Source organism: Panicum virgatum, chromosome 9N, assembly GCF_016808335.1.
Source record: "Panicum virgatum strain AP13 chromosome 9N, P.virgatum_v5, whole genome shotgun sequence".
Classification (NCBI taxonomy): Eukaryota; Viridiplantae; Streptophyta; class Magnoliopsida; order Poales; family Poaceae; genus Panicum; species Panicum virgatum.
The window spans coordinates 55580239-55606728 of record NC_053153.1 but is presented as its reverse complement, the minus strand read 5'-3'; the positions used below and the strand labels follow the sequence as shown (position 1 = coordinate 55606728).

The 26490-nt window shown below is 50.0% G+C and overlaps 2 protein-coding genes across 3 annotated transcripts; both read left to right on the top strand.

The window, feature by feature from the left end:
- The first annotated feature begins 10084 nt into the window (after positions 1–10084).
- Positions 10085–17350, top strand: LOC120689217 (calcium-dependent protein kinase 23-like). Of its 2 annotated transcripts, none has more exons than XM_039971530.1 (8): positions 10085–10242; positions 10857–11552; positions 11924–12067; positions 12152–12304; positions 12503–12615; positions 15632–15799; positions 16249–16473; positions 16945–17350. In XM_039971530.1, the coding sequence occupies exons 2-8, from the start codon at positions 10865–10867 to the stop codon at positions 17065–17067; spliced, it is 1614 nt and encodes a 537-aa protein (XP_039827464.1). In that variant the 5' UTR covers positions 10085–10242; positions 10857–10864; the 3' UTR covers positions 17068–17350. The 2 variants fall into 2 exon arrangements, with proteins under 2 accessions (XP_039827464.1, XP_039827465.1); XM_039971531.1 differs by having other exon boundaries at positions 10107–10242; positions 10863–11552; positions 16945–17320.
- A 4560-nt stretch (positions 17351–21910) lies between these two features.
- LOC120691727 (protein PLASTID MOVEMENT IMPAIRED 1-like) lies at positions 21911–25118 on the top strand. Its single transcript, XM_039974899.1, has one exon. The coding sequence runs from the start codon at positions 22398–22400 to the stop codon at positions 24891–24893; it is 2496 nt and encodes an 831-aa protein (XP_039830833.1). The 5' UTR covers positions 21911–22397; the 3' UTR covers positions 24894–25118.
- The last annotated feature ends 1372 nt before the right edge of the window (positions 25119–26490 follow it).

The window sequence follows — 26490 nt, the reverse complement described above, 5'->3', positions numbered from 1 at the left end:
TGCTGTGGCTAGGAGGGGCGAGCTGGAGGCGGCGGAGGCGGTTGTGAGGCGGCTGCGGAGCTCGGGGTCCTTTTATAGCCCGGTTAAGGCGGTGTAGTGGCGGTGGGCGGTGAGAGGGGCCGGCGGGCGGTGCAGGGTGCCTTAATGGTGCCCGGCGTCGCGACGCGGCGGCGCGGACGGCGAGGCCGGGGCGACAATATAGCTCGGGCAGCGGCACGGAGTGCTAGGAGGGGGGCGTGCACGTGGAGGGCCCCAAGGGCGCTGTCGCTTGTCGCGGGGCGGCGGCGTGGTATGGCCGGCGGCGAGGGCGGGCACTGTGCGTGGCCGCGTGCGCATGGACGCCGCCGAGCGGAGAGGGGCAGCGGCGGGGCAAGCGCGCGGGCACGTGGGCGCAGGCGAGCGGGTCCGGCGGCATGGAGTAGCTCGGGTGCCGCGGCGTCGCGGCTCGGCGTGACAGAGGTAGGCCGCGACGTCGTGCGCGTGTGCGCGGGCGGGAAGCGGGCCGAGCAAGCTCGGGTGCGCGCGTGCGCGCACTCGCATGGGAGCAGGCGGGGTGCTGTAGGGACGAGATGGCGGACTAGAGGGGGGGGTGAATAGTCCTTTCTAAAACTAATTGCGCCGGCTAACCGAAACTTATGCGGAATTGAAACTATTCGCTTAGCCAAGACTACACCCCTCTAACTATAACTCTAAGGCACCTCCAAAAAGATCCTACACAAAGCAAATGGAGTGCCAAGCTAGTAAGAGCTCTCCTAACAATTCTAATGCCAAGTCACACAAGCCTAAGCACTAGTATTTCACAAACCGGGGGAGCTCCTACACAATTCTAATGAGCAAAAGCACAAAGCCAACCTAAGCTCACTAGATGCTCAAGGACAAGGATACACAATCCAAATCCAAGAGCTCAACTTGCTTAGATACACAATCTAAGCAAGAGCAACTAATTAAGCTACACAAGCTAACTAGTTACACTAGGATCTCTACTTCTAGCTACACAAGCAAGAAGATGATTAGCAAGCTACACAAGCTAACTAATCACTAGAGAGCAACTACACAAGCACAAGATATAGATGAATGTAAATACAAGGCTTGTGATTTGGAGAATGCAAACCAACGAGAAGAGTAGACAAAAATGACACGGTGATTTTTATCCCGAGGTTCACTTGGTTGCCACCAAGCTAATCCCCATTGAGACAAACTCCAAGGTTGCCGCCGATCCTCTTGCTAGTGGTGACTCTCAAGTCACACTCTCCCACGTGGAGTGCTCACACCGAGCTCTAGCACATGATCCGGCCGGACCACTTGTTGCTCTTCACGTCTCGCTCAACTAGAGTTGCTCTTTGCGGCTCCCGCGGGGTGAGCACAATACCCCTCACAATCTCTTCTCCGGAGCACCGCACAATCTTCTTGCGAGCTTCAACGGAGCCTCTTGCCACCAAGCCATCTAGGAGGTGGCAACCTCCAAGAGTAACAAGCACACCGGCTTGCAACACGATCACCTAGTGCCACTCGATGCAAACTCTCAAAGCAATCGCACTAGAATCGCTCTCTCACTCGATCGGATGATTACTATCAAGTTAGAGTGAGTAGAGGGCTCTCAAGCACTCTCACACATGGACACCAAGTCCCCAAGGTGCTCAGCAATCTCAAATGGCCGGCCACACCCTCTATTTATAGAGGGAGGCCCCAAACTAGCCGTTACACTCAAAACCCGTGAAAACAGAGTTTTCGCGGACTGTCCGCCTCACAAAAACCGGACCGTCCGCCATTTAAAACCAACGGCTAGAACTGCATTGATTATGTGTCAGAGTCGACCGTTAGAGCCCCGGGCGGACTGTCCGCGCCCCTGGGGCGGACTGTCCGCGGTTCAAAACTTCGAACCAACCGATTTGCAAACGTCTCTGACTAAATCTGGAAGTTACCGGCGGACTGTCCGCTCCCCAGGGGCGGACTGTCCGCAGTTCAAAACGAGAGCACACACAGAAACCGTAGTGTTACTGTCCCAGAATTTTCAGTAGGAGGCGGACTATCCGCCCCCAAGGACCGGACGGTCCACAGTTCATTTTGGACACCCAAGACAGAACAACCAAGTTTCTGCGCCTGTTTCAGCTTTTAAAGGCGGACCGTCCGCCCCCATGGACCGGACGGTCCGCAGGTCATTTTGGTCCACCCGCAGAGCCAAAAACGGTTCTGTTCGAGCTTATCCGAGATAACGGCGGACCGTCCGCCCCCAAGGGCGGACCGTCCGCAGGTCTATTTCCAACAGAAATGTACCTCGGTAAAACGGCCATAACTCTTAGCTTCGATGTCCAAATTTGGTGATTTTGGACTCTATGGAAAGCTAATTCAGAGGGCTACACAACCCAACTAAATACTTGATCCAAAACACAATGGATCAAAGCAGTATTCCACTCCAAGAGACCACCTAATTTCCGGAGAAAACCGAAAAACCTTTCTTGCTTCCCAAAGTTGATCAACATCAACTCCAACTCTTTTTCCTTTGCAAATGTGCCAACACCACCACGTGAACATCACCATGTGCATGTGTGTTATCATTTCACAATCATTTTCAAAGGATTTTCACTTGATCTCACCACGCCACTCGATCCTAGCAACAACGCAATGTTAGATCGCTCAAGTGGCACTAGATGACCGATATGCAAACAAGTTTGCCCCTCTTGATAGTACGGCCATCCATCCTAAATCCGGTCATGCACTTCTCTACACAACCTTTGATCGGTGAAATGAAATGCCCTACAAGTCATACCTTTGCCTTGCGCATTCCGTTTCATCTTCCCAAATATTGATGCCACACAAGCACCAAACTCCATCAAGCCTTTTGATCATCTTCATGAGTCAACACTTGGCTTGATCTTCCTTGAATGATATGATCCACTTCATATCATCACATGACCTCTTTGGTCCATCGATCTTGACCTTGCTCGCTCTTCACCGTTGCCTCGGTCCATCGGCGCCAAATCTTGCCCAAGCTTCACCGCCTCGCGGTCCCTCGCTTCAAAGCCTTGACTTGCCCTTCTCCATTGCAACCAGTCCATCAAGCCAAGCCTTGTCTTGATCTTCTCCACTTTGGTCACATAACTCCATGTCATGTCTCATATGCAATGAGTTCCTCCATCACACTATATGAGCATAGCATCAACCCTTAGTCATTTCTCCTCCATGGCATATGTCGCTCATACTAGTGTCTTTGTGTGGACTAATCTCCTGTGTATCTCAACATAAACACTTATTAGTCCACCTAAGTTGTCACTCAATTACCAAAACCAAACAAGGGCCTTTCAGGTGCACGGCCCGAGGGCGCGCGCGGGCAGGCCGGGGAGCAGACGTGCGCCCGCGTGAGGGCGGACGGTGTGGCGTCGGGCCGGTGCGGCGTGCGCGGCGCACCAAACGTGGGCGCGTGCGCGCGCACGCGTGAGCGCTCGCGGTTGAAGGCGCGTACCGCGCGCGGGGCGGACGAGCAGTGGCGAGCTGAGGCGGCCACGTGGGAAGGCGAGGTCGGGGCCGAGGCGTGCGCGTGGAGGAGGGAGGTGGTCGGAGTGGTGTGCGGGACGGAGCAGGAGGAAGAAGGAGAAGGAAGGAGGGAGCAAAAAAAAAGAAAGGAAAAGAAGAAAAGAAGAAAATGGGAAAAGAAAAAGAAAAGAAGGGGAGAGAGAAGGGAAAGAAGGGAGAGGGAGAGAGATTCGCGACGAAACCGGCGCTCGGTCGGCCACGCGCGGCGCCTGGGCGCGCGTGAGCGCGACGCGCGGGTCGAGGGAGAAACAGGGTGCTGGATACGGGTGTCGGGTTGTTCAGGAGAAATTCTGGGACTAGGGTTCAGGGTTTAAGGGGGAGTCGAGCTCAACGACGAAAAACAACTTTAGCGCACGATTTATTTTAGTAAATTTTTTTGGGATGTTACATACGGGCGAGAAAGTCTCATCATAGTCAACTCCTTGAACTTGTCGAAAACCTTTTGCGACAAGTCGAGCTTTATAGATGTGAACATTTCCATCAATATCTTTCTTTTTCTTATAGATCCATTTGCACTCTATGGTTCTCACACCATCAGGCGGGTCTATCAAATTCCAAACTTGATTTTCCTTCATGGATTTTATTTCGGATTTCATGGCATCTTGCCATGACTTGGAGTCAGGGTCTGCCATCGCCTCTGCATATGTCGCAGGCTCTTCATTGTCTAACAATAATAATTCCCGTGCTGCGCGGAGCTTTGTTGACCTTCGTGGTTGCAGAGGTGCTTCTGTTGCCATAGGCATCTCAACTTGTTCAGCTACATTAGCGTCACTTGTAGAGTCTTGTCCTATTGGCTCATCTCGAACTTCTTCGAGTTGCACCGTTCTTCCATATTTCTCTCCTTTGAGAAACTCTTTCTCTAGGAAAACTCCATTCCGAGCGACAAACACTTTGCCCTCATATCAATTGTAGAAGTAATACCCTAAGGTTTCCTTTGGGTATCCCACGAATATGCACTTATCCGATTTGGGTGCAAGCTTGTTAGACTGGAGTCGTTTGACAAATGCTTCACAACCCCAAATTTTTAGAAAAGACAAACTGGGAGTCTTGCCAGTCCATATCTCATATGGTGTCTTGACTACGGATTTTGATGGCACCCTGTTCAGTGTGAAAGCTGCTGTTTCTAGAGCGTAACCCCAAAATGACAATGGTAATTCCGATTGGCTCATCATTGATCGAACCATGTCCAACAGAGTTCGATTACGTCGCTCGGAAACCCCATTCCTTTGAGGCGTTCCAGGCGGTATAAGTTGTGGAACAATTCCGCAACTCTTCAAATGATCGCTAAATTCGTGACTCAGATATTCGCCCCCACGATCAGATCGCAAGGTTTTAATCTTCTTGCCACACTGATTTTCAACTTCATTCTGAAATTTCTTGAACTTTTCAAACGTTTCAGATTTATGCCTCATCAAGTAGACATAGCCATATCTACTTAAGTCATCAGTAAAAGTAATGAAGTATTGGAATCCTCCTCTAGCAGTCGAGCTCATTGGTCCACACACATCCGTATGTATGAGTTCTTGCAAATCCGATGCTCTCTCTGGAAAACCTGTGAACAGCGTCTTGGTCATCTTGCCCAGCAAACAAGTTTCGCATGTCTCGTATGATTCAAAATCAAACGAACTTAGAAGTCCATCCTCATGGAGCTTCTTCATGCGTTTCTTACTTATATGACCGAGACGACAATGCCACATGTAGGTAGGATTCAAATCATTTAGCCGAGGTCTTTTACCAATTATATTACAGATAGGAGAATCATCAAGATTTAAAATAAATAGTCCATTCTCAATGGACGCCAAAGCCACAAACATATTATTCTTAAAGATCACACAACCATTGTTTTCACTCGTAAAAGAATAATCATCCTTCATCAAACATGAAGGAGATACAATGTTTCGACTCAAACTAGGAACAAAATAACAATTATTAAGCTCCATGAAAAATCCTGATGGTAGGTGTAGTTGCATCGTCCCGACGGCCAAAGTAGCAACTCTTGCATTATTGCCGACGCGGAAGTCAACTTCTCCTCTTTCAACGCTTCTACTCTTTGTCATTCCCTGAATCGAATTGCATATATGAGCAACCGATCCGGTATCAAATACCCAAGAATTAACATAAGAGTCAGTGAGAAATATTTCTATAATATGAACAACAAGCGTACCTGAAGTGAAAGAACGATTCTTCAACAAGGCTAGGTATAGCTTGCAGTTCCTCTTCCAGTGTCCTGGCTGGTGACAATGAAAGCACTCTTTGTCTGTAGCTGGTCCAGGTTTAGCCTTGGGTGTAGGGTTTGGCTTGGGGTTCACAATATTAGTCTTGCCCTTCTTCTTCCAAGAAGAACCTTTCTTCTTGAAAGTAGGCTTATTCTGGACAGCCTTCACATGGCCGCCACCTGTGCTTTTCTTAATGTCACTCTCTGCCGTTTTGAGCATGCCACACAGCTCATTCAAGCCCTTCTCAGCCCCGTGCATGTGGTAGTTCGAGACGAAGTTTCCATAGCTCAGAGGCAAAGAGGCAAGAATGAAGTCAGTGGCCAACTCTTGGCCAAGTGGGAAGCCCAGCTTCTCCAATCTCTGTGTGTAACCAACCATCTTGATTACATGCAGCCCTACTGGTGCTCCTTTTGCTAGCTTAGTTTCAGGAAATGTCTTGGACACATTGAACCTTTCAGTCCTGGCCTGAGTCTGAAATATGTCCCGTAGCGCCACGATCATATCGTGCGCCGCATGGTTATTCTCAAACTGCATCTGCAGCTCAGGTTCCATGAAAGCTAGCATGAGATAGCTAACTTCACGGTCTTTATCAACCGCTCTCCTGTAAGCATTCCTCTTAGCAGCAGGGGCATCTGCAGCAAGCTCCTCTGGTAGTGGGTTATCTAGAACATCTTCCTTGTTAGTTGCCCTAAGAACAAGGTTGCGGATCCAATCCGCGTAGTTTGTCTCATTCAATTTGTTGCTCTCAAGTACGGAACGTAAAACAAAAGATTGGTTTTGAGCCATTGATCTATAACAAATAAATGCAAAATACTAAGACAAAATATTCATGATGGAGTAAGCGACATTAAACAATTTAATAGAATTTACTCCCACTAAAATCAATATTCCTCTTTTGATTCTTAGAGATTCAAGACCCACAACTAACACGTCCTCTAGTGAGCTTTTGCATCACCGCTAGAAGACGAGGTAGATCGGTAAGCAACTCTTGCTAATCATATCTCATATGACTCTTGTTGTTGGGTGACATCTCCATGTCTCGCTCCCAACCTTTATGTCCCAAGGTCCTTAACCGTTAAGATGACCTTGTCAAACTCACCAACCCTTTATGCGTGCATGTATCCGATATAGCCTATCTAGTCAAGGAAAACCAGTGGCACCCTAATTTCATAGACCCACCACCAATCGTACAAGACATGGGACAGTGCAAGGTTTAGTTGGTAGGGCATGATAGCTCGAAATTTGTGAGGAATTGTTCTACTTCTACTATGACGCACGTAGTAGTAAAACGTCAAGAACGGCAAGCACATAATTGTGAATCAGTATGACTCTTGTTCTCATGGTGATCTCCATCTCCATAGAACTTGTTCGCCATGTAGATCTCCATCTTCATGGAACTTGTTCACCATGTTGATCTCCATCTCCATGTACATGTGCACCATCCTTCATGTGATGAAAACTTTAAGAACTAGAACTTGCTATTACACCTAATAGCTATTAAATAAAATTACATTCACGACTTGGATCATCACAGGTTGGCACGCAGGCCATTACATCAAATGTAACAATTCATATGGCTCCGGCTGAATTGTCATAATCATGACACGCAGGTCATGAAACAATTACACACATACATCACATACTCATAGGGGCCATACCGATCACAAAACCTACAAAACAGAGTTATGCGATTCCGACGTCCGAACTTAAAATGCTAAAAACTCTATCTTCCGGGCCGAATTTCGCGAATCTAAATTTCGTTAAAACAGCAACACTGTTCTTAACCAAGTCTAACAATTTCTGTAGATACAAATCGATATAAAATTCGCCTCAATCCGAGTTCGTATGCAAAAGTTATGACTATTTTACTGTAAAACACACTTTTGCAACAAATCGGAATTCACAGTAGATCCAATTTACTGCCCTATACATCTCATGCATCTGGCTTATGCCCTAAGTTTTGATTCGACCAATCACATTGATCTCCAACCGCAGCGACCGGGTTTATGTGCATCACTTAACTCCGATTGCGGAAAACCGACCGGTAGGAGTATGTCGTTGCACAACCTTCGCAGCAAGTTTACGAAACTAGGTCATAGATCGATCTGAAACTATGCATATCTCCATATGCACAAATCCGAATCTATAACGAGACAACACTGACTCTGATACCGTTGTAGAAATATGGGATAGCAAAAACAAAATTTTCTACCGCATAAACCAGGATTACTGCAGTTATAGATCACGGGATTACCACTAGACGCGCGGTTGCGGAACTTCTGTAGCGCGTCGGTGTAGTGCAGATGGAAGCCGGCAGTGCAGTTGCGTGAACCTCCTCACGAACAGCTCGTCCTTGTGCAGCAAGCGCAGCACATTCACGAAGTCCACACGTACGGGAAGAAGCTTCACTCTCCGAATTGCTAGATCCGCAATAACGAACTAGAGCTTGATGCGCGGGAGGAAGAGCAGGAAGGAGAAGGGGGGGGCGCAGGCTGCAGAAGGGGGCAGCTAGGGCTGCTGGTTGGGCGCCCCCTCTCCCCTCCTCTCCTCCCCTCCTTTTATAGTCCTGGTGGGCTCCCCTAGATGGGCCCTAGTGGGCCCCACCTTGGGCGCCTCCTTCAGGTGGGCTGCTCTAAGCCCCCACCACAAATCCAACCCTATGGGCCTCTCTAGGCCCATTAGTGCATCAAAACCCAGTCTAATTTGGATCTCATCCTCATTAGGCTTCTGACCCTTAATTGTGTGACCCTATGGGCTCACTCGTGAGTAGACATGGCCCAGTACTCCTACTGGCCAATAGTTGATAGCGGTCTCTAGCAAGACGTGTCAACTCCTAAGCACGCGCAATTCATAGCTGTCGAGCCGTCACAATCTTATACATGCTATTCCCTTTGCCACACGATATTTGGTCTAGCTCGAAGCCGACCACTCTTTCTCGATCCTGTGATTCGGAATCCTTGGTTAACTCTTAACCCTAGCATGATCTCTCTCTTGTAGAGAGGGGCAAATCCCATCTTGACCGACTATGTCTCACAGCATGCTTTTTGACAGACCCGAAAGCCACCTTTATAACTACCCTGTTACAGTGCAGCGTTTGATGGCTCCTAAGTAAGTCGGTTCACATCTTGAGTACATACGACGACCTCAGGTCTTAGGACACAGCGTACATATTGTGTAATGAGAAGTCATCATCTCGTGTTGGGTCAGTTCAGTCTCATGTCTCACATGAGCCCACATTATTAATTTGACATGCACATGTCCATGACTTGTGAAACGTAGTCAATCAACTAATACATGTGCTAGTCTAATATTCATGTGTGTCCTCATACGAACTAAGACTATGAACACTTTAGAATATTCATATAAGTAAAGAGTTTCACAAATACTTCACATAAGCATTAATCAATACAAGTTGTCATCTATGAATATTCAAGGAATACTTTATTAATCATAAATACAAAAAATATGATTGTTTTTAGGACATATTTCCAACAATACCAACAAAACACGTGGCAAAAATGCTACTTTACCAACAAATTGGACCATAGTCATATCTTGTCATGAAACAATTTGAATCTAATGGATATTCACATACCACAGCTAATAATTCACTCTCGTCTTTTTATGCACTCGGCTCCTCGGCTCCTTTACATACTATACAATTTGTGCATTTGGCATCTCACACTACACGTGAGATAAAACATATACAACTATGGACATAAGTATATACAATTGTTGTTTACAACTATTTAAATGGCACCTCCTGGAAGAAAAATTTCTCATCAATATTGTTTTAAACAAAAACATGCAAGAAGGGGCTAGATACTTGTACTCTTTTTAGAGTAAAGAAAACCTTGCTTACAATCATCATGTTGAAAGTTGCTTACAGCTTAGACTATAGTCATATCTTGTCGTGAAACAAATCAAATCTAGTGAATATTCGCATCTCATAACTAAAAATGCTTGTCCTCTCTTTTTCTAGAATTTTTTTTCCTTTAAACGAGGTATAATTTGTCTTAAGCACGCACATCTTATACTTTACACGAAGATCAGACGTGCTGCAACAATACAATATATAAGTGTGAATCCAACTGTATACAATTGTTATTTATCGCTGTTTCCGACCAACACTCAATATAGCATTTGCTTGGTACCAACAAAAAGATGGCAAGAATGCTAAGTTTACCATCAAAGCCGTTGATCTTGAACAATCTGCCATTGCCGGAAAATCACGGCCATCCACGAAGACCTCCAGCTCGGCAAAACCTGTCCTCCACGCCGCACGGTGCCGTGGCACTCAACCGGCCCACCCCACCCCGCCGCGGCGCCGCCGAGTATAAAAACGTCGTCTCCTCCTCGGCTCTTCAGCGCTCCTCTCCATTTTTCTCCTCCTCCCGTTTTTGCGTTTAGGCCCCTGGGGAAGCAGGGATTTCGGCCCCGGTCCCTCTCCCCAGGCTCTCCCGCCTCGCAGCTCCGATCGAGGCTGCAGCGTCGGGTAAGATCCTTCTGAGCCGCTTTCTGTTCACATGGACTTGCATTTCACCTCGTTCGAGCGCTGTCGGTTTTAGATTTCATCTGTTTCGGAGAGGACTTGAGCTAGAAGATAGAAGCGGTGGTTTGGGGAGTTGCCGTGGCCTCTAGGAGGCGTCCCAGGGCTGGATTTGGTGGAAATCTAGGTTTTCCGGGTGAATTTTGGTGCCAAGAAGTCTTGGGTTGGGGATTGTGGGCCGCAGTAAGGTGAAAGGGAACTATCGTTGGGAGAAGGTCCTAAATTTGGGCGTGGGTTCAAGCTGTATGGTACAGCGAAACTGATACACCAAGTCGGTGTTGCTCGAAAAATTTAATGGGGCTCGAAAAAATCGTAGTAATACTAGCTGTTGTTATTTTGTTAATAATATGCCGTAACGTTGAAGTTTTGCTGTTGGCTGCTTATGCTAGATTTGGCTCTAAATTTATTGTGCAGTAATAGTTAGGAATTCTGACAAGGTACATATGTTGGGGAGGAAAAAAAAATAGGGTAGGCAATAGAATTTTCATGTCGCAGAACTTCTCTGGTACTGTCCACAGTGCATTAGCTATTTTGTTTAACTTGCATTTTATTCCCTGTAGTTGCAGGCATGGGAAATCAGTGCCAAAATGGGACCTATGGGAACAAGTACAACAATTACAACGGATATCAGAATGAGTGTTTGGCTTCAAGGTACGGTGATGGGGACGATACTGAGGGTTGCTTCTCGGGGTCATCTAGGTCCAGTGTCGCAGATCTTATGCAGCAAGGACTGAGACGAACGTTAACATCCATCTCCGTCCTTGGTCAAAAGACTCCTAATGTAACAGAGCATTATACCCTTGGCCGGAAACTTGGAGATGGTAAATATGGGACAACCCACCTCTGCACTGAGATCAGCACTGGGTGTCAGTATGCATGCAAGTCCATCCTGAAGAAGAAGTTTATCAACATGCAAGATATCGAGGATGTGCGCCGTGAGATCCAGATAATGCACTATCTTTCAGGCCAAAAGAATATAGTCACCATCAAGGATGCATATGAGGATGCAGAGGCTGTGCACATCGTCATGGAGCTCTGTGAAGGTGGTGAGCTATATCACCGGATTATGAAGGGGAATTACAGTGAGCAGAAGGCTGCAGAGCTTATGAGAATTATTGTTGGAATCATAGAGAACTGCCATTCACTTGGGGTGATGCACCGGGATCTCAAGCCTGAAAACTTCCTCTTACAGGATAAAGATGATGACTTGTCGATAAAAGTAATCGACTTTGGTCTCTCTGTGTTCTTCAAACCAGGTATTACATTTCTTAAATTCAAGACATCAGTCTGTTTATATGCCAAGTAATGAACTCGTTAAGTGCTACTTTAGTGATCTTATCAGCTAGGTTATAAATACTTCTAATTCAAGAAATCTGTCAGGTAAAACTAAAAGAATTGCATAGTTATACAACAGTATGTTTCCATGTGCTCAGCAAATCAAGATTGTGTTTTCTGTTGCTACTTATTTTATGGCTTGATCAGAACGGAACAGTATAGATATAGTTTCCTCCTTGTATAGTTCTTTTCATGACTGATTCAACTCTATCAAACTTTAATTTGTGCTGGGATATAGAAGTATGCACCTATTCCAGAGCCTTTTTCTGAATACAGAGTTACAAAATCTCAGGAGAGGTTTTCACTGAAGTAGTGGGAAGCCCATATTACATAGCTCCAGAGGTACTGCAGAACCATTATGGACCGGAGGCTGACATATGGACAGCTGGAGTGATACTCTATGTATTGCTAAGTGGAGTGCCACCATTTTGGGCAGGTCAATTATCTGGGCATATGATTTAAGTTTTATTTCACTGCCTTTTTCTGAATGTGCTAAATGACTCATTTCATCCTGTACCAGATACACTGAGAGGAGTATATGAAAAAATTCAGGATGGCAATTTTGATTTAGAATCAGAACAGTGGCAGAAGATATCGGACAGCGCAAAGGATCTTATAAGAAAAATGCTCTGCCCTTGTCCGTCAGAGCGATTAAAAGCCCATGAAGTTCTAAGTTAGTGTTGTTTAACCCTTGCCCACATTACTTTTCCTGATTTCAATACCTCATATTCATGTGTCCTGCTTTTCTGTGGAGTGACTTTAAAATTGAAACCAAATTTTATCCTGCAATTATGCAATAACTATTCTAAGATCGAAGAGTTCATAATGTTACTTTTTCACAATTTAATTTTCTTTTCTTCTAAATGCTCAGAGCATCCCTGGATATGTGATAATGGAGTGGCTACTGATCAAACTCGAGATCCAACTGTTTCTCATCTCAACAAGTTATCTGCAACAAATAAGTTAAAGAAATTAGCTCGACTGGTATGTGCATGATGAATTTCTTTTTATTCATTTCATCACCATGGTGAAGCTTTAGGTAGACTATTGAAAACATTTGGGGTTGCTTTTTTTATTACTTATTTACTTTTGTCCACCATGGATCCTTATTATGACATGATAAAAGTTTCACTAGTATTCGTACCTGCTATGAAAGGTTAAAATCAGCCTAATTGGTGGTGTAATGTAAATCATGGGCAGATCAATTTTCTTGAATTCAGAATTCTCTACCTGGTGTCCTAAAACTTTTGTTGTTCTACTATTTATTCATATATCTTGTTAAGGGTATTATAGTCATTGTACTAGTGTCTAGGGTTTGGGGGTGTACTCTCTATTTATTGCCCTTTGGGCCTATGTCAATACAGATAAGCATTCTTAGTTTCTCTTCTCCTCCTCCATTCCTAACATGGAATCAGAGCAGGTCTCGATCTAAGGCCAGCCACCCTCTCGTCAGATCTGCTGCGCCGTCCCCGGGAGGATCGATCTTCCCTCCTAGGGGCGGCATCTTCCTCCAGCCCCAAACCCATTTCCGTTTTTTTAGTAGAGTCGTCGCAGCAGCAGCAGCAGCAGCCACCACTCCATTCGCCGCCCACCGTCGTCGAATCGTCATCGATCTGCTCACGGGAGGGGAGCAGCAAGCCCTGCCCGTCGCGGATCCGGCCGCCTCCGCCTCCTGCGCCGGCCACCTTCGTCGCCGCCCGTCGCGGCCTCCTTCTGCGCCGCCCGTCGCGGCTCGTCCCGTCCGCCGTCAGCCCGTGGGGGAGGAGCAGCGCCCGTCGCGGATTTGCCAGCCGCCTGTTGCGGCCTGCCTGTGCTTGCTGCTGCTTCAGCGCCGCCGCCGGCCCAATCACCTTCCCTGGGCTGCAAATCGGGCGCCGCCTGGCCGCCATCCGCCGCCTCCTGCGCTGGGCCACGGCCTCCTCATCCCTCGTCCGCTCGTTCTCCCTGCTCCTGCGGCTGGGATTGGAGAAGCAGAGGTCTGTCTGCTTGTCTTCCCTGTCATCCCGCGACCGCCCGTCGGGAGAAGCGGCCGCCGGCTTGTGCAGCCGCCATCTTCAGTCCGCGGCGTCCGTCCAGCGCCGCCCGTCCACCCGCCGTCGCGGCTCCTCCGCCCCGCCTCCATCTCTGCTCGTCCGGCCGCTGGAAGGGGGGTGCTGCAGCTGCTGCCCGTCGTCGATCTGCTCGCGGACTCCCCATCGTTCGTCCGCCTGTCCCCGTCGGCGTCGTCCGCGGCCACTTCCTCCGTCCCGGCCGGCCGCCGTCGCAGCTCTCCTCTTCACCACCCGTCCGCAGCGCCCGTCCCCGCCGGCTCGTCCTCGCGTCTGCGCGCCTCCACCCGCTCCGCCCGCGCGTCCGTCGGGCAGAGCCTGTCCGCCGCGCCCATAGCGCAGCCACAGGCGCCCGCCTCCTCCTGCGCCGTCGCGGCAGCGCCTCGTCTCCGCCCCGTCTGCAGCTGCTGCCCGGCTCTACGGCCGGGATTGGAGCAGCAGAGGCCTGCTCATCTTTGGCTCCTTCAAATCACGGCCGGCCATATCTTCTCCGTCATCCTGCCGCCCATCATCGCAGATGAGGTCGCCATTGCTTGTTCACCTGCATCTTCCGCTCGTGAGTAGCAGGTTCCTCTGTTTCCGCCTGTCTTTAGTCTGTCCGTACCTTGGTACTCTGTGCTGCAGTAGTCCTCTGTTCTGCGGTGCTCTGTTCTGCTACTTGCAGCTGCTACTGCTGGTGGCCCGTTCTGAAATTGATCTCGCACATGCAACTGCTGGTAGTATTGCTTTGCTTCGTTGCACTTGCATCTGCATCCACGCCAATCCAAGTCCAATTTCATTGCTCCGTAATTGTGCTGCTACTAGGCCACTTCTATCCATCTTTTGCATATGCGTGCTGCTGCTATCTGTCTGTGTGTGCGGCTGTGCTGCTCTGCTTATCTGCTTATATGGTCGGCTGTCCATCCATATCATCTTTTGTTTTGCTGCTGCTCTGTTCATGTATCCATGTCTTGCTTGCAGCATGCCAGCATTGCATTTGCATCCTTGTGCTAGTATCTACTGCTATATCAAGTGTTCTTGTCTCGTGTCCAGTTAGCATCTCAGTCATGCCAGTTCTATTACTATCAATCCAAGTCCAATTGCATACCTTCAGTTCGCCAATGCCGTGCGTGCCTACATCCTAGTTGCCAAATCAGCCATCATTTTCTCTTTCGGGTTTGCCATGATGTGTGGCTGCCCCATCATCGTTGTTGATGCGACCTTTGCCCTCTTGGTCCCTTTCGGAGCCGTTTTGCTCCACATCATGATCAATGGCCGTCTATTTGTCGTCATCACCTTCCTGTCTCGCCACTTGCCGTCTTGCAGTGGTGCTTTCTATCTTTGGCTGGCTTGACACATCCCACTACTTAGTCGAGTTCAAAGTCTCCAAAGCAAGACTCATCTTTGAGGAGTTGATGTACTGGTTTGTGAAGACTCGAGGTATTTGCTCAAGTACTGGTTTGTGAAGGCAATACCCTCTTGTGGAGGAGCTCATCTACATGACATGTTCAAGAGTTGCACGCTTCGACGATATCAAGATTTTAGACTTGGATGTATCTTTTTCTTGTTTCTTTTGAGTCCAATGTTTAGTGTCAAATCTCCAAATGCAACGACATTGCATTTACGTTACATTTGAGAGGGGGTGTTAAGGGTATTATAGTCATTGTACTAGTGTCTAGGGTTTGGGGTGTACTCTGAACTCTCTATATATTGCCCTTTGGGCCTATGTCAATACAGATAAGCATTCTCAGTTTCTCTTCTCCTCCATTCCTAACATATCTAACATCATTATTGTCTGTCCGTGCACATATTGTAAGTAATGTATGTGTTTCATTGATGCTTCAAAGCTCAGAAAGTAATTGATCAGATCACTTCACCATTCTGAGATGCCATTTTTGGTTGATTCAGATATACTGTAGTTTCATAGTTTGTTTCTAAATTGTTTCTAATCTTTCCAGTTGCTTTGCATTCAGGTTATTGCCGAGCATCTTTCAGAGCAGGAGACTGCTTGGTTAAGAGAAATGTTCGAGGCAATGGACACCGAAAATAGAGGTGTGATTACTTTAGGTGAGCTTAAAGAAGGGTTGAGAAGATGCTGCTCAGTGTTTAAGCGTACTGAAATCAGTGATTTAATGGATGCGGTAAGTAGCTATTGAATGAAGTGCTAGCAAATTAGCAATATATGGGAACACAGGTCGCACCATTTTTGAAACTTGCAATAGTGTTTCCAAGCTAGTGGAAGAATTATATAAGTTAGACATCATATATGCAATACTAGTACTATCATGCTGTTGAACATACTACTGAATTGGTTCTTTTGAACACAAATGGGATAGAAAATTCCTGTATTCGTAACTTCACTCTACTAAGCCCATGGGCTGAGGACTCTGGTGACCCATGGACTCATTGGAAGAAGCAATGAAGCATTGAAGCACGTCTTTTAGTTTACTAATTAGCTTTTCGAAACGTCAAATATTTAAAACGGAGGGAGTACATCATTGCAATACAGTGTAGTTTGGATTTATATCAAAATACCATCAGCCTTGTAGAGATGCTTTTATCTGTTTAACTTATAATAATTCTACTTCAGCCTGATAGCAACAACACCATCAGTATCAATTGGGAGGAGTTTATTGCTGCCACAGTACCCCTTGGTAAAATAGAACACAAGGAGCACTCGATGCCTCCCTTTACATACTTTGACAAAGATGGAAGTGGTTATATCACCGTCGACAAGCTTCAAAAGCCTCAAGTGGAACAAAACATGGAAGATGCTTTCCTTGAAGAGATAATTTTGGAGGTTAATCAAAACAATGTAAGTCTACCTTCTGATTCCTTACTAAGCTGTATGAGATTGGTGGTTTTTAAGAAGTTTATGAAATAGAATGATCTAGGTTTTTTCGGAAAACTATTCTGTTTTTTCATGTTTGAGAAAAGTGCATTGGTGTCCTAAATTATTTCACTTTCAGAACTGCCTTAGGTGATAGGAGAAGAAAAACCACAAGGTCATGCATGATACTTTTACAGTTTGCAGTCCTAACACCAACACCAAGATGTCCTCTTTTCCATTTTCTAATGAAATGTCTGCTAACATGCGCCTTCGTATAGTGTTGTAAGGAAAAAGAGCTATCCTGCTCTTTTGATATATATGGTTAATTTATATCTAATTAAGGCGCTTGTCTTGTCAAAGATCAGAACAATACGCGTAGAAAAAAATAGCATGGAGGGAAGAAAAAAAATCCCTGGTGAAAATCTGGTTTGTGAACTTTTTTCTGTAAATTTTCAGGATGGCCAGACCAACTATTCTGAGTTTGTCACAATGATGCAAAGCAACAACTCTGGACTTGGGTGGCAAACAATGGAAAGCGGCTTGAATGTACCCCTGAGGGAGGCACCTGAAGTTTACTGATGTTCCTGTCTCGCAAAGATATCGTTCTCTTCAGCTCTTCATGGGGTTCCTCACTACCCTTAAGGAGAAGAGAACACAGTCTGAATAGTCAAGCAGTGGTCGAAGACTGGCTAATACTCTATAACATAATCTGGTAGTAGTATAGGCGTGTGTTCTATGAGAACAAATCTGTGGTCGTCATATATGTATCAGCGATTGGTTTGTTTGGTTGCTACCCTGCTATATAAAAATAGATTTAATAGTGTATAAGAAATGTGCCCTTCAGCTTCATTGCTGCGGTCAATTGAGTGATGGTTCAATCGATAATATGAGGCTAGGAGGAAGTAATCAGCCAGCTTTACATCTCTCCAGGTGGTGAAGCGAGCTAGTATCTGCAGGTGTCTGGGCGAATCGCCGTGGTGAAGCGAGTTAGATGTTGTGGCCAAATATTTTTGACATGGAATCTTGCTAATTTGAAGTACTAAATGAAATCTATTTACTAAACTTTTTGCACAGATGAGTTGTAAATCGCGAGACGAATCTAATGATGGTAATTAATCCATGATTAATTCATAATTAGCGGATGGTTACTGTAGCATTACTATTGCAAATCATGGATTAAGTAGGCTCTTTAGATGTCTTGCGATTTACAGTCCATCTGTGCAAAAAGTTTTGTAAATAGACTTTATTTAATATTCTATGTATGTGTTCAAACATTCGATGTGATGTTTTTGGGTGTAAAAATTTGAGATCTAAGGCCCTGTTTAGATCACAACTCGTAAACCCTGTAAACACAAAAAAAAAAACATCACATCGAATGTTTGGACACATGCATGGAGTACTAAATGAAGTCTATTTACAAAATTTTTTGCATGGATGGACTGTAAATCGCGAGATGAATCTAATGAGCATACTTAATCCATGATTTGGAACAGTGATGCTACAGTAACCATCTACTAATTATGAATTAATCATGGATTATTTAGCATCATTAGATTCGTATCGCGATTTACAACTCATCTATGCAAAAATTTTTGTAAATAGACTTCATTTAGTACTTCAAATTAGTAAGATTCCATCGCAATTTTTTTTTGCGTTTCATCTAAACACGGCCTAAACACACCAATGAACTGGTTTGACCGGATCGTTTTTGAATTCTGTATGAATGATTACATGCCACGTTCCAACAGAGGACACGGTGGGTGTCCGTCATCCTATGGCAGGGTCACGGTGAGAGCCGTTGGGGGTGGAACTCGGCGCGGCAAAGCGAGGGCGCGGGCGGCGTCGGACCGTCACTAACCTGGATGGCCGTGGCGTCGCCGCTGCGGCAGGCCGGCGGCTGGGGAGTCGCCGGAGTTCGAAAGTGGGCGAGGCAGGCTGTCGCCGAGCCGAGCACGCGCCCTGCTCGATCACCGCCGCTCTGCTGAGTCTGCTCTCTGCCAGCCAACGGCCCCAGAGATGAAATAGTGGGCGCGGTCGCGGCCTCATGGGGGGTTCGCTTTTCCGGGAGGTTCTTGTGGCTGGGGATCGGACGCCGGTGTGTGTGGTGTGGGCGGGAGCAGGGCGCCGGAAAAGGGAGCGCGTGCCGTGCGTGACCGCGACGCCAAGGGGCTACGCCGGCCGGCTAGCTGGGCTTGTAGGCTTCCTGTTTGGCAGCGCGGCGGCCCGGGAATCATCATCTCCTGGGCTCGGAGGCAAATCCTTCTTGTGCCGTGTTTGGTAAAACTAAAACTTCTCGCAAAAAGACGAATGCACGCATGAATTATTAAACGAAGTTTATTTATGAAACTTTTTCATGGATGTGTAATTTTTCGAGACGAATCTAATGAGCCAAGTTCCACCATGATTGGCTACAGTTATGCTACAGTAACCATCCCCAAATCATCATCTAATCATGCGATCAAAGACCTTATTAGCTACAGTACCATAATTGTGAAGATTGTTTCATAATTAGATTTCATCTAATACCTCTAATTAGTGGTCAAAGGGCCGAAAAGTTTTCATGAAAATTTTCTCGGGGCCTAACCAAACACGGCCTTGAGAGAAATCGGTTGGCTCGCGGCGCAGATTCATATTTTAGAGGTCTAAATTAAGATTAAACCGATAAGGTTCGGTTTCTAGGAACCAAAACTCTGGCGAAAAGCTAGCCCCCACGCTCGTGTCGTCCAGGGACGACCCGGGCGGACCGCCGCCGCCGGCCAACAGCCCCTTCCCCTCCCCTCCGTCCACCTCGCCGCCGCCGGAGGCCCTCGGCGCGGAAGTCCGCCCAGGCTCAGGAAGGCGGCGGCGGGGCCTCCTCCCACAAATTTAGTTGTCCTCTCCCCCGTCTCTTTGGCGAGCATGGTGGCCGGTGGACTTCAGCGCCGGTGGCCGGCGCTACTCGCCGGTGGGGGCCAGATCCACCATGTGCCTCACCGGTTCTACACGTCCCTTGGCTGGATCTGCACGCTGCACTTCTGCGGGGCGCGGCTCGCGGCAGCGGCGTCCCAGCTGGCCGTGCCTCGGTTGTGCTTGCCGCTGTGCGCTGCTGGCCGGCGGTGCCTCGGCTGTGCTCGGTCCGGCCGTGCCTCTGCAGGGGGGGGGGGGTTGGCTTGGCTGTCCGCTGCCAGGTCGCTACTCCACCAGCGAGCACTTGGTAGTCGATGGCCTTGCTGCTGCTTCATCGTCCTCTGGTGAAGGTGCTTGCTTCTCTGGTGCCATGTGGTTGAGGGTCTCGGGGAGCCCCAGGCGAAAGCCATGCTCGACATGCTGTCGGTGCTTTCGACAGCGGTGTCCGCGGACGTCGTTACCTCCCTTGAGGCGTCGTGTTGGCTCTCTTTACCCTTCAGCCGCGACATCATGGAGGAACCTTCTCGGCTTGTGCTCCCCTGCGCGGCGAAGTCTGCTGTCATCGGCTCTCGGTTGGGATCGGGGTGAAGGCGAAAGCTTTGGTTCGCTTGCGGGCCGGTGACGGCGTTGTCTGAGGGCGTCGCTTACCTTGTTGAAGGCGTCACTCTTTTCCCCTATGCCCTTTTCTTCAGTGAGTTTTTCAGGTGAAAACCTAGACCATGTTGGTCGGACGACGACGGCGTCTTTTGCATTGCTTCCTCCCTGGAGGTGTTGTCTTAGAAGCTCTTGTCGATAGTGGTTGACTGCTCTTCTCCGAGAGGATCCACTTCTGCGCCTGCCTTCGCTTAGTTTCCTCTACATCGTCCGGGTCGCATTGGTCGTCGGTTGGAGAATGCTTTGCCGCCCCTCTCTTCGTTGGCGGATACTTTGCCGCTGTGCTGCTCTGGCGGATGCTTTGCCGCCGCCGTCGTTGGTTCAAGTTCTCTCCGGGCGGATGCTTTGCCGCCGCTGTTGGTTGGTCGGGTGGATGCTTTGCCACCTTGCTTGTGTTGCAGATCTTCGCACCTTGGACGGTGTAGTTTCCTTTAGCAGGTTCAGTTGTGTGGTTTTGACTAAGGTCGTGGGTCCGGATGTTGCTTGCTGCTGTTCTGTGTTGTCTTTGTATTTTCTTGTTTGTGTGTGCGTTTCTTCAGTGTTTCTCTATTTTAGTCTTTTGTGCTCTTGTGTTGGTCAAGTTTTGTTTGGCCGCATCAAGATTGTGTTTGTAACTGCTTTCTTCTTAATGACAAACATGCTCAGGCACGGTCGCGAAAAAAAAGGTTCGGTTTCTAGATTGGATATGATTCAAGACGACGGTACAATCCAAGCAAACCAAACACGCTGCAAGTGTGTCGCCTTCTTTTTCCCCCCTGAAAAATGCAAGCGCTAGCTAGCCTTTTGGCACGCCAAATTTCACATGTTTATCTCTTGAAGGTGTCGACTCTCATGCCCGTTTTCCCCGTCAAGGCATCATAGTTCATATAGTTAGGGCCTTTTTGGAACATATGATTGTCAAAAACGTAGAAATAGTAAAAAAAATGCATGGCTAAAGTTGCAGGGAACTTAAAATCTTACATGGATTCAAAATGTAGGAGAGTTTCTAAAGTAGCCTTTGAATATAATACAGGAAAAACATATATACAAATCCAAACAGAGATAGACATAAATGAATGTTTTCATGAGGTCCACATCATATTAGTTTTTCTCCAAATTTTCTATGAATCAATACGTAGTAATCTAGTTTCCTGGAGGGTTAGAATCCCTAAAAACTACTTTGGTTTTCCAATTAGTGTTCCAACAGCGCCTTAGCCATGTCTTTTCAGCCGTACGGGGTGCAGTTCTCAATGTCTCTTCCGCGATCGCAGCGTCACCTCCTCGACCACCTGATTTCAAGGACAATACAGCATCTCGTTGAAATGACTCGTGAACCAACATAGAAACGGAGGTCAGCGAAACGTTGCACAGTCTAGTATCAGCTGACCTATTTCGCTCGCATACTGAAACGTCGGTCTAGCCAAGAAAGCTGTGGTTTGCTGGTGCGTGCCTCTCACCAAAGAGAATAGGTGGTGGATCATTCGAGCCAGATCTTACCGTCCCATGAATTGATTGCTCGAGTACGAACGAACGAGCCAGATGCCCAGATCCCGCTGGTAGATGTAAACGGGAGCCCCGGTTTCGTTGGCAACCATGGCACGGCAAGTTCCGGTCGTCGGCGAGACGACGGCGACCGGCCGGTTCCCATCCCCCTCTGGCGCCGGGAGCTCGCGGACAAGACGACACGCTCACCGTTCCCATCCCAATGGTTCTCCTCGCGGCAAGAACCGCCTACACGCAGCCAAGCAACCGCGCCCGGGCGGCGGCGGCTTCCTTCTCCCCCTCTTCCCCGGCGTCATTTTCCCCCGCATTTAACGCCGGATCACATCAACTTTGCTTCGCCCTCGGGGTCGGGCCCGGTCGGTCACAAGAAGCCCGGCCGGCCAGCAAGAGAGTTCGTGGCCATCAGACCAGGCACCAAATCCTCGTGGCTTCAATTCCATCACCCGCTCGCCGTGCTCGCGCGTGACGTGCGGTGTGGCTGTGGCCACACCCACACCCTCTCGCCCCGTCGTCTTCGAGCTCCGCCGCCGTGGATAAAGCCGCAGCCATCGGACGGGCGCGGAGGGGTATGGCGCCATCGCGAGCCGTCGATCGGACCAACGACGCGGGGGCGGGCGCAGCCGGAGCCGTCGGATTTCGAGAGAGAGAGAGAGAGAGAGAGAGAGAGAGAGGGTGTCCCGGCCGGCGGGGCCGTGGACTAGTGTAGTGCTAATTGGTTGGTAGGCTCTCCGTTTTCAACCCGCGTTCGCGCCAACTCGGCAACGCTAAAAGCCACCGCCTGGGAGGCCAGGAAGTACGGGCTACTAGCTAGCTAGCTAGCGCGCGCCACGAGTTCCCGGGCAGACAGCGTACGTACAAGCAAGTGTGACCGTGCGAGGTGTTCCCACATGGCCGGATCGGGCGGCGAGGGGGCTCCGCGTCCGGCGAGCTACGGCACCACCCTCAGCGAGTACCTCGACGGGCAGAACGACCACCACCGCCGCGCCGCGTCGCTGGCCATCGTGCGCTCCGGCGCCGGGGCGCGGGACGGCCCGCGCATCGTCGACGGGCCGGGGCGGGACGACCGGAGGACGCAGTCGTCCCGCCGCGCCTCCCTGTCGCTGTGGCGCTCTAGGGCCCCGGCGGCCTCGGACTCGTGGAGCTCCGCGTCAGGCGCGGGGGGTGGCAAGGGTGGAGCGGCCTGGCGGAACTGGGGGCCGGTGCGCGCGCTGGCGCACCTCGGGAAGCGCCGCGCGGCGTGCCTGTTCTCGGTCGAGGCCGACGCCGTCCGCGGCCTGCCGGACTCCATGGAGGGGCTCCGTCTCGCCGTCACCGTGCGCAAGGCGGAGACCAGGGACGGCGCGGTGCAGACCGTGCCGTGCCGGGTGCGCGGCGGCGCCGCGGATCTCGACGAGACGCTCTTCGTCAGGTGCAACCTCTTCTTCACCGGCGGCGCGGGCACCGGGAAGCCGCTCAAGCTCGAGCCGCGGAGGTTCGTCGTGTCGGTCGTCGCCGTCGAGGCGCGGGGCGCGGCCAGCCTCGGCGCGCACACCGTCGACGTCAGCTCGCTCGTGCTCGACTCCGTCGCCAAGGCCAGCTCCGAGGGACGCCGGGCCAGGTGGTTCGACAGGACGTTCGCGCTCTCCGGCAAAGCGGCCGGCGGAGAGCTGCTGCTCAAGCTGGGGTTTCAGCTTATGGATGACGCCGGGCTCAGCCTCTACACGCAAGCGGCGGCGGAGACCACGACGGACGACGTGTTTCCGGCACCATCTCGCGCGAGGGCTCACAACAAGAACTCCTTCAGTATTTCAAGCAGGCCTAAGCCCAAGCTTTCACCGCCCGACGCTTCCATCTCACCATCCATGGGGGCTTACAAGCAGCTTCTCGAAAAGCTCCGCATCGACGAGAATGGAGATCCTGTAACGTCTCTGCAGATACCTCGGAAGCCCGCCGGCGACGACGAGGTTTCCGCTTCCACCACCGACGCCGGGGACATGTGCAGTCTCCCGGAGTACGAGGTCGTGGACAAGGGCGTTGAAACGGTCAAAGAAGTCGTCCACTACCAGGCTCACCGCGACGTGCTGCGGGAGCTCGACTCCATTGCCGAGCAGATCGAGGCCATCGAGGCGTTGATGACCAACTGCGAGAAGAAGTCACCCAAGGCGGTGGACCAGCAGCAGCAGCAGCAACTGGAAGCAGATGAAGAGATGGTGACTGTGGAGTTCCTTAGGAAGCTTGAGGTGGAGATTGACAAAAGCAGGCTCAGGCAGCCCGTGACGCCGAGAAGTCAGTCACCGTCGCCAAGGACGGCGCCGCCTCCGCCCGTGGTGCCGGATTTGGGGCGGGCCATCGGGCCTGCAGTGCAAACGCGTGACGGTGGCTTCCTGGTGTCCATGAACCCGTACGACTTGCCACTGGCGAGCAGAGATGGGCCCCCGAAACTCGCCATGCAGGTGTCCAGGCCGTTCGTGCTGTCGAGTTCCCTGGCGGCGACCGGGTTCGACGTCCTCCAAAAGATGGCGGCTGCGGGCGGCGCCGACGAGGTGCGCGGCAGGTTGGCATCGCTGGGTGGCATGGATGATATCATGGGGAAGACGCCGGAGCAGGTGGGTTTCGAGGGCATCGCGGAGGCGGTCATCGGCGGGCGGCGCACCGAGGGCGCGACCTCGAGCGCGGCGCGATCCGTGCAGGTCGTCCGGAAGCTCGCGGCGGCCTTGTCCGAGGGCCGGAGCGAGCGCGTCGCCACGGGCATCTGGAGCGCGGGCCACGATCCGGAGACGCTGGAGGAGGTGCTGGCCTTCTCCCTGCAGAAGCTGGAGGCCATGGCCGTGGACGCGCTCGCGGTCCAGGCCGAGGTGGCCGACGAGGACGCGCCGTTCGAGGTGGCGGCGGCCGCGGGGGACGAGAGCGTGTTCGACGCGCTGGTGCCCTCGGACGACTGGTCCGGCGGGTCGGACGGGCGCGTCACGCTGGTGGCGGCCATCCAGGTGCGCGACCCGTCGCGGCGGTACGAGGCGGTGGGCGCGCCGATGGTCGCCGTCATACAGTCGGCGAGGCTGCTGGGCGCGGCGGGGCACAGCGCCGGGAGGTTCAAGGTGCGGAGCCTGCACGTCGGCGGCGTGCAGGTGAGGCGCCCACCGTCGGACGCCGGCGGGAGCGCGAGCTGGGGCGCGGAGAGGCAGAAGCTGACGGCGATGCAGTGGATGCTCGCGCAGGGGCCGGCCCGCGTCGGAAGGAGGGCGCCGACGCCGACGGCGCAGGCGCGGGCGAGGGCGAGGGTGCAGCGGCCCGACGTCGTGTGGAGCCTCTCGTCGCGGGTGCTCGCCGGGATGTGGCTCAAGACGGTGCGGAACCCGGACGTGAGGATTGGTTCCAGCAGCACGGAGTTGCAGTCTGAATCGTGAGTACGTCGCACGTGCAGATGAGCGCATCGAGCTAGATTCCATGATGCATGTCGTAGATTCCAGTGGCATAAATATGTGGATGTACATGTGAGATCACTGTTGTAGAATTGTCTTTTTTTTCGAAAAAATATAAATAATTGTTAGTTTGTGCGGTACGATACAATTTTAGTTCGTCATGTCAATTTAAGACATTCATATTTACATTGCTGTGCCTTGGATCGATCAGAAGATGTGCTCTCCGTTCTTTAAATATACTTGGGATTGAGGACAAATAAATTAGTTTATTTCTGAACTAATTTTCCTAAACGTCAAGCATTGTTTGGGTAGGAGATTTAGTATAAATCCAGAAAAAAGAAGACGTCACTACTACACAATTCTTTTCTGAGGCGGTCAAAATCGATTAACTGAGGGAGGCGGTTGCAAAAACCGCCTCAGAGTAAAGGTCACAGTAAATGGACCCTTTTTCTGAGGCGGTTGTCTTGCGCCCGCCTCAGTTAACAAAAACAAAAAAAAATGGAAAACCAGCCGCCCGCCGCCGCCGGCGGATCCACCCGCCGCCGTGACCTTCACCGCCACCACGCCCGCGAGCTCCGCCAGGCCGCGCGCCGCAAGCTGCACCAGCCGCTCCGCCGCCGCCGGATCCGACTGGATTTGCGAAAAGGGTGGGTAGGGGGCGGAGCGCCACCGCCGGATCCAGCCTCCCCGCCACCGAATTGAGCCGCCGCCACCCGGCCGTCGCACGGGCTCCGCCCCGCCGGCGCTGAGGGCTCGGCCGCCTGGGAGAGAGAAGTGAAGGGACAGAGGAGAGAGGAGAGAGAGAGAGGTGCGGGAGTGGAGGGAGGGTGTGGCTGCAGGGACTTAGAGATATTTAGGGTTTCTCCACTATTTACTGAGGCGGTTTCTATAATGTGTCCGCCTCTGAAAATACGCTGATTAACACAGGCGGTCACGTTATAGGTGACCACCTTTGTTTATCGATTTTCTGATGCGGTTTTTGTAATCGTCTTTGTTAACAAAAAATGATGGTCTCTGAAAATATGCCAATTAACAGAGGCGGTTATTTTTTTGTGCCCGCCTCAGAGATCTTTTTAAAGTGTCTCGCTTAATCCAGAATTGTAGTAGTGTGTTATCCGTCGATGGACATTGCTCTTTCGCCGACCTCCGTTGAATCCTCTCTCCCAGTATACAAGGAGTACAATGGCGATGGTGCCACGCTCTTCGCATACTAGCAGCATCTTCATTGATGCATTGTAGTCAATGGTGAATCTAGCCCGAACATGTAGAGTGGGCTCGTGTCCACTGTTTTGTTCCACCAAAATTGATTTTTTACAAAATTAGCACTAAAATCAAGGTGATTAACATGAGTTTTTATGCAAAGGACTCTAGAATGATTTTATATTTGGGTAAAAAATTTAAACCCTTTAATACCTTACATTTCAGGACGGAGGAAGTACCCCTTTGTACCCTGAAAGGATTGTTGTCCTTTAAGTAATATATGCAATGTAATACACAATTAGCGCTAAATATGGCAAATGAATAGAGGCAAGCAAAATTATTCTATATACTGATGCTAATCTTTATCGGAATTTGTTAAAAG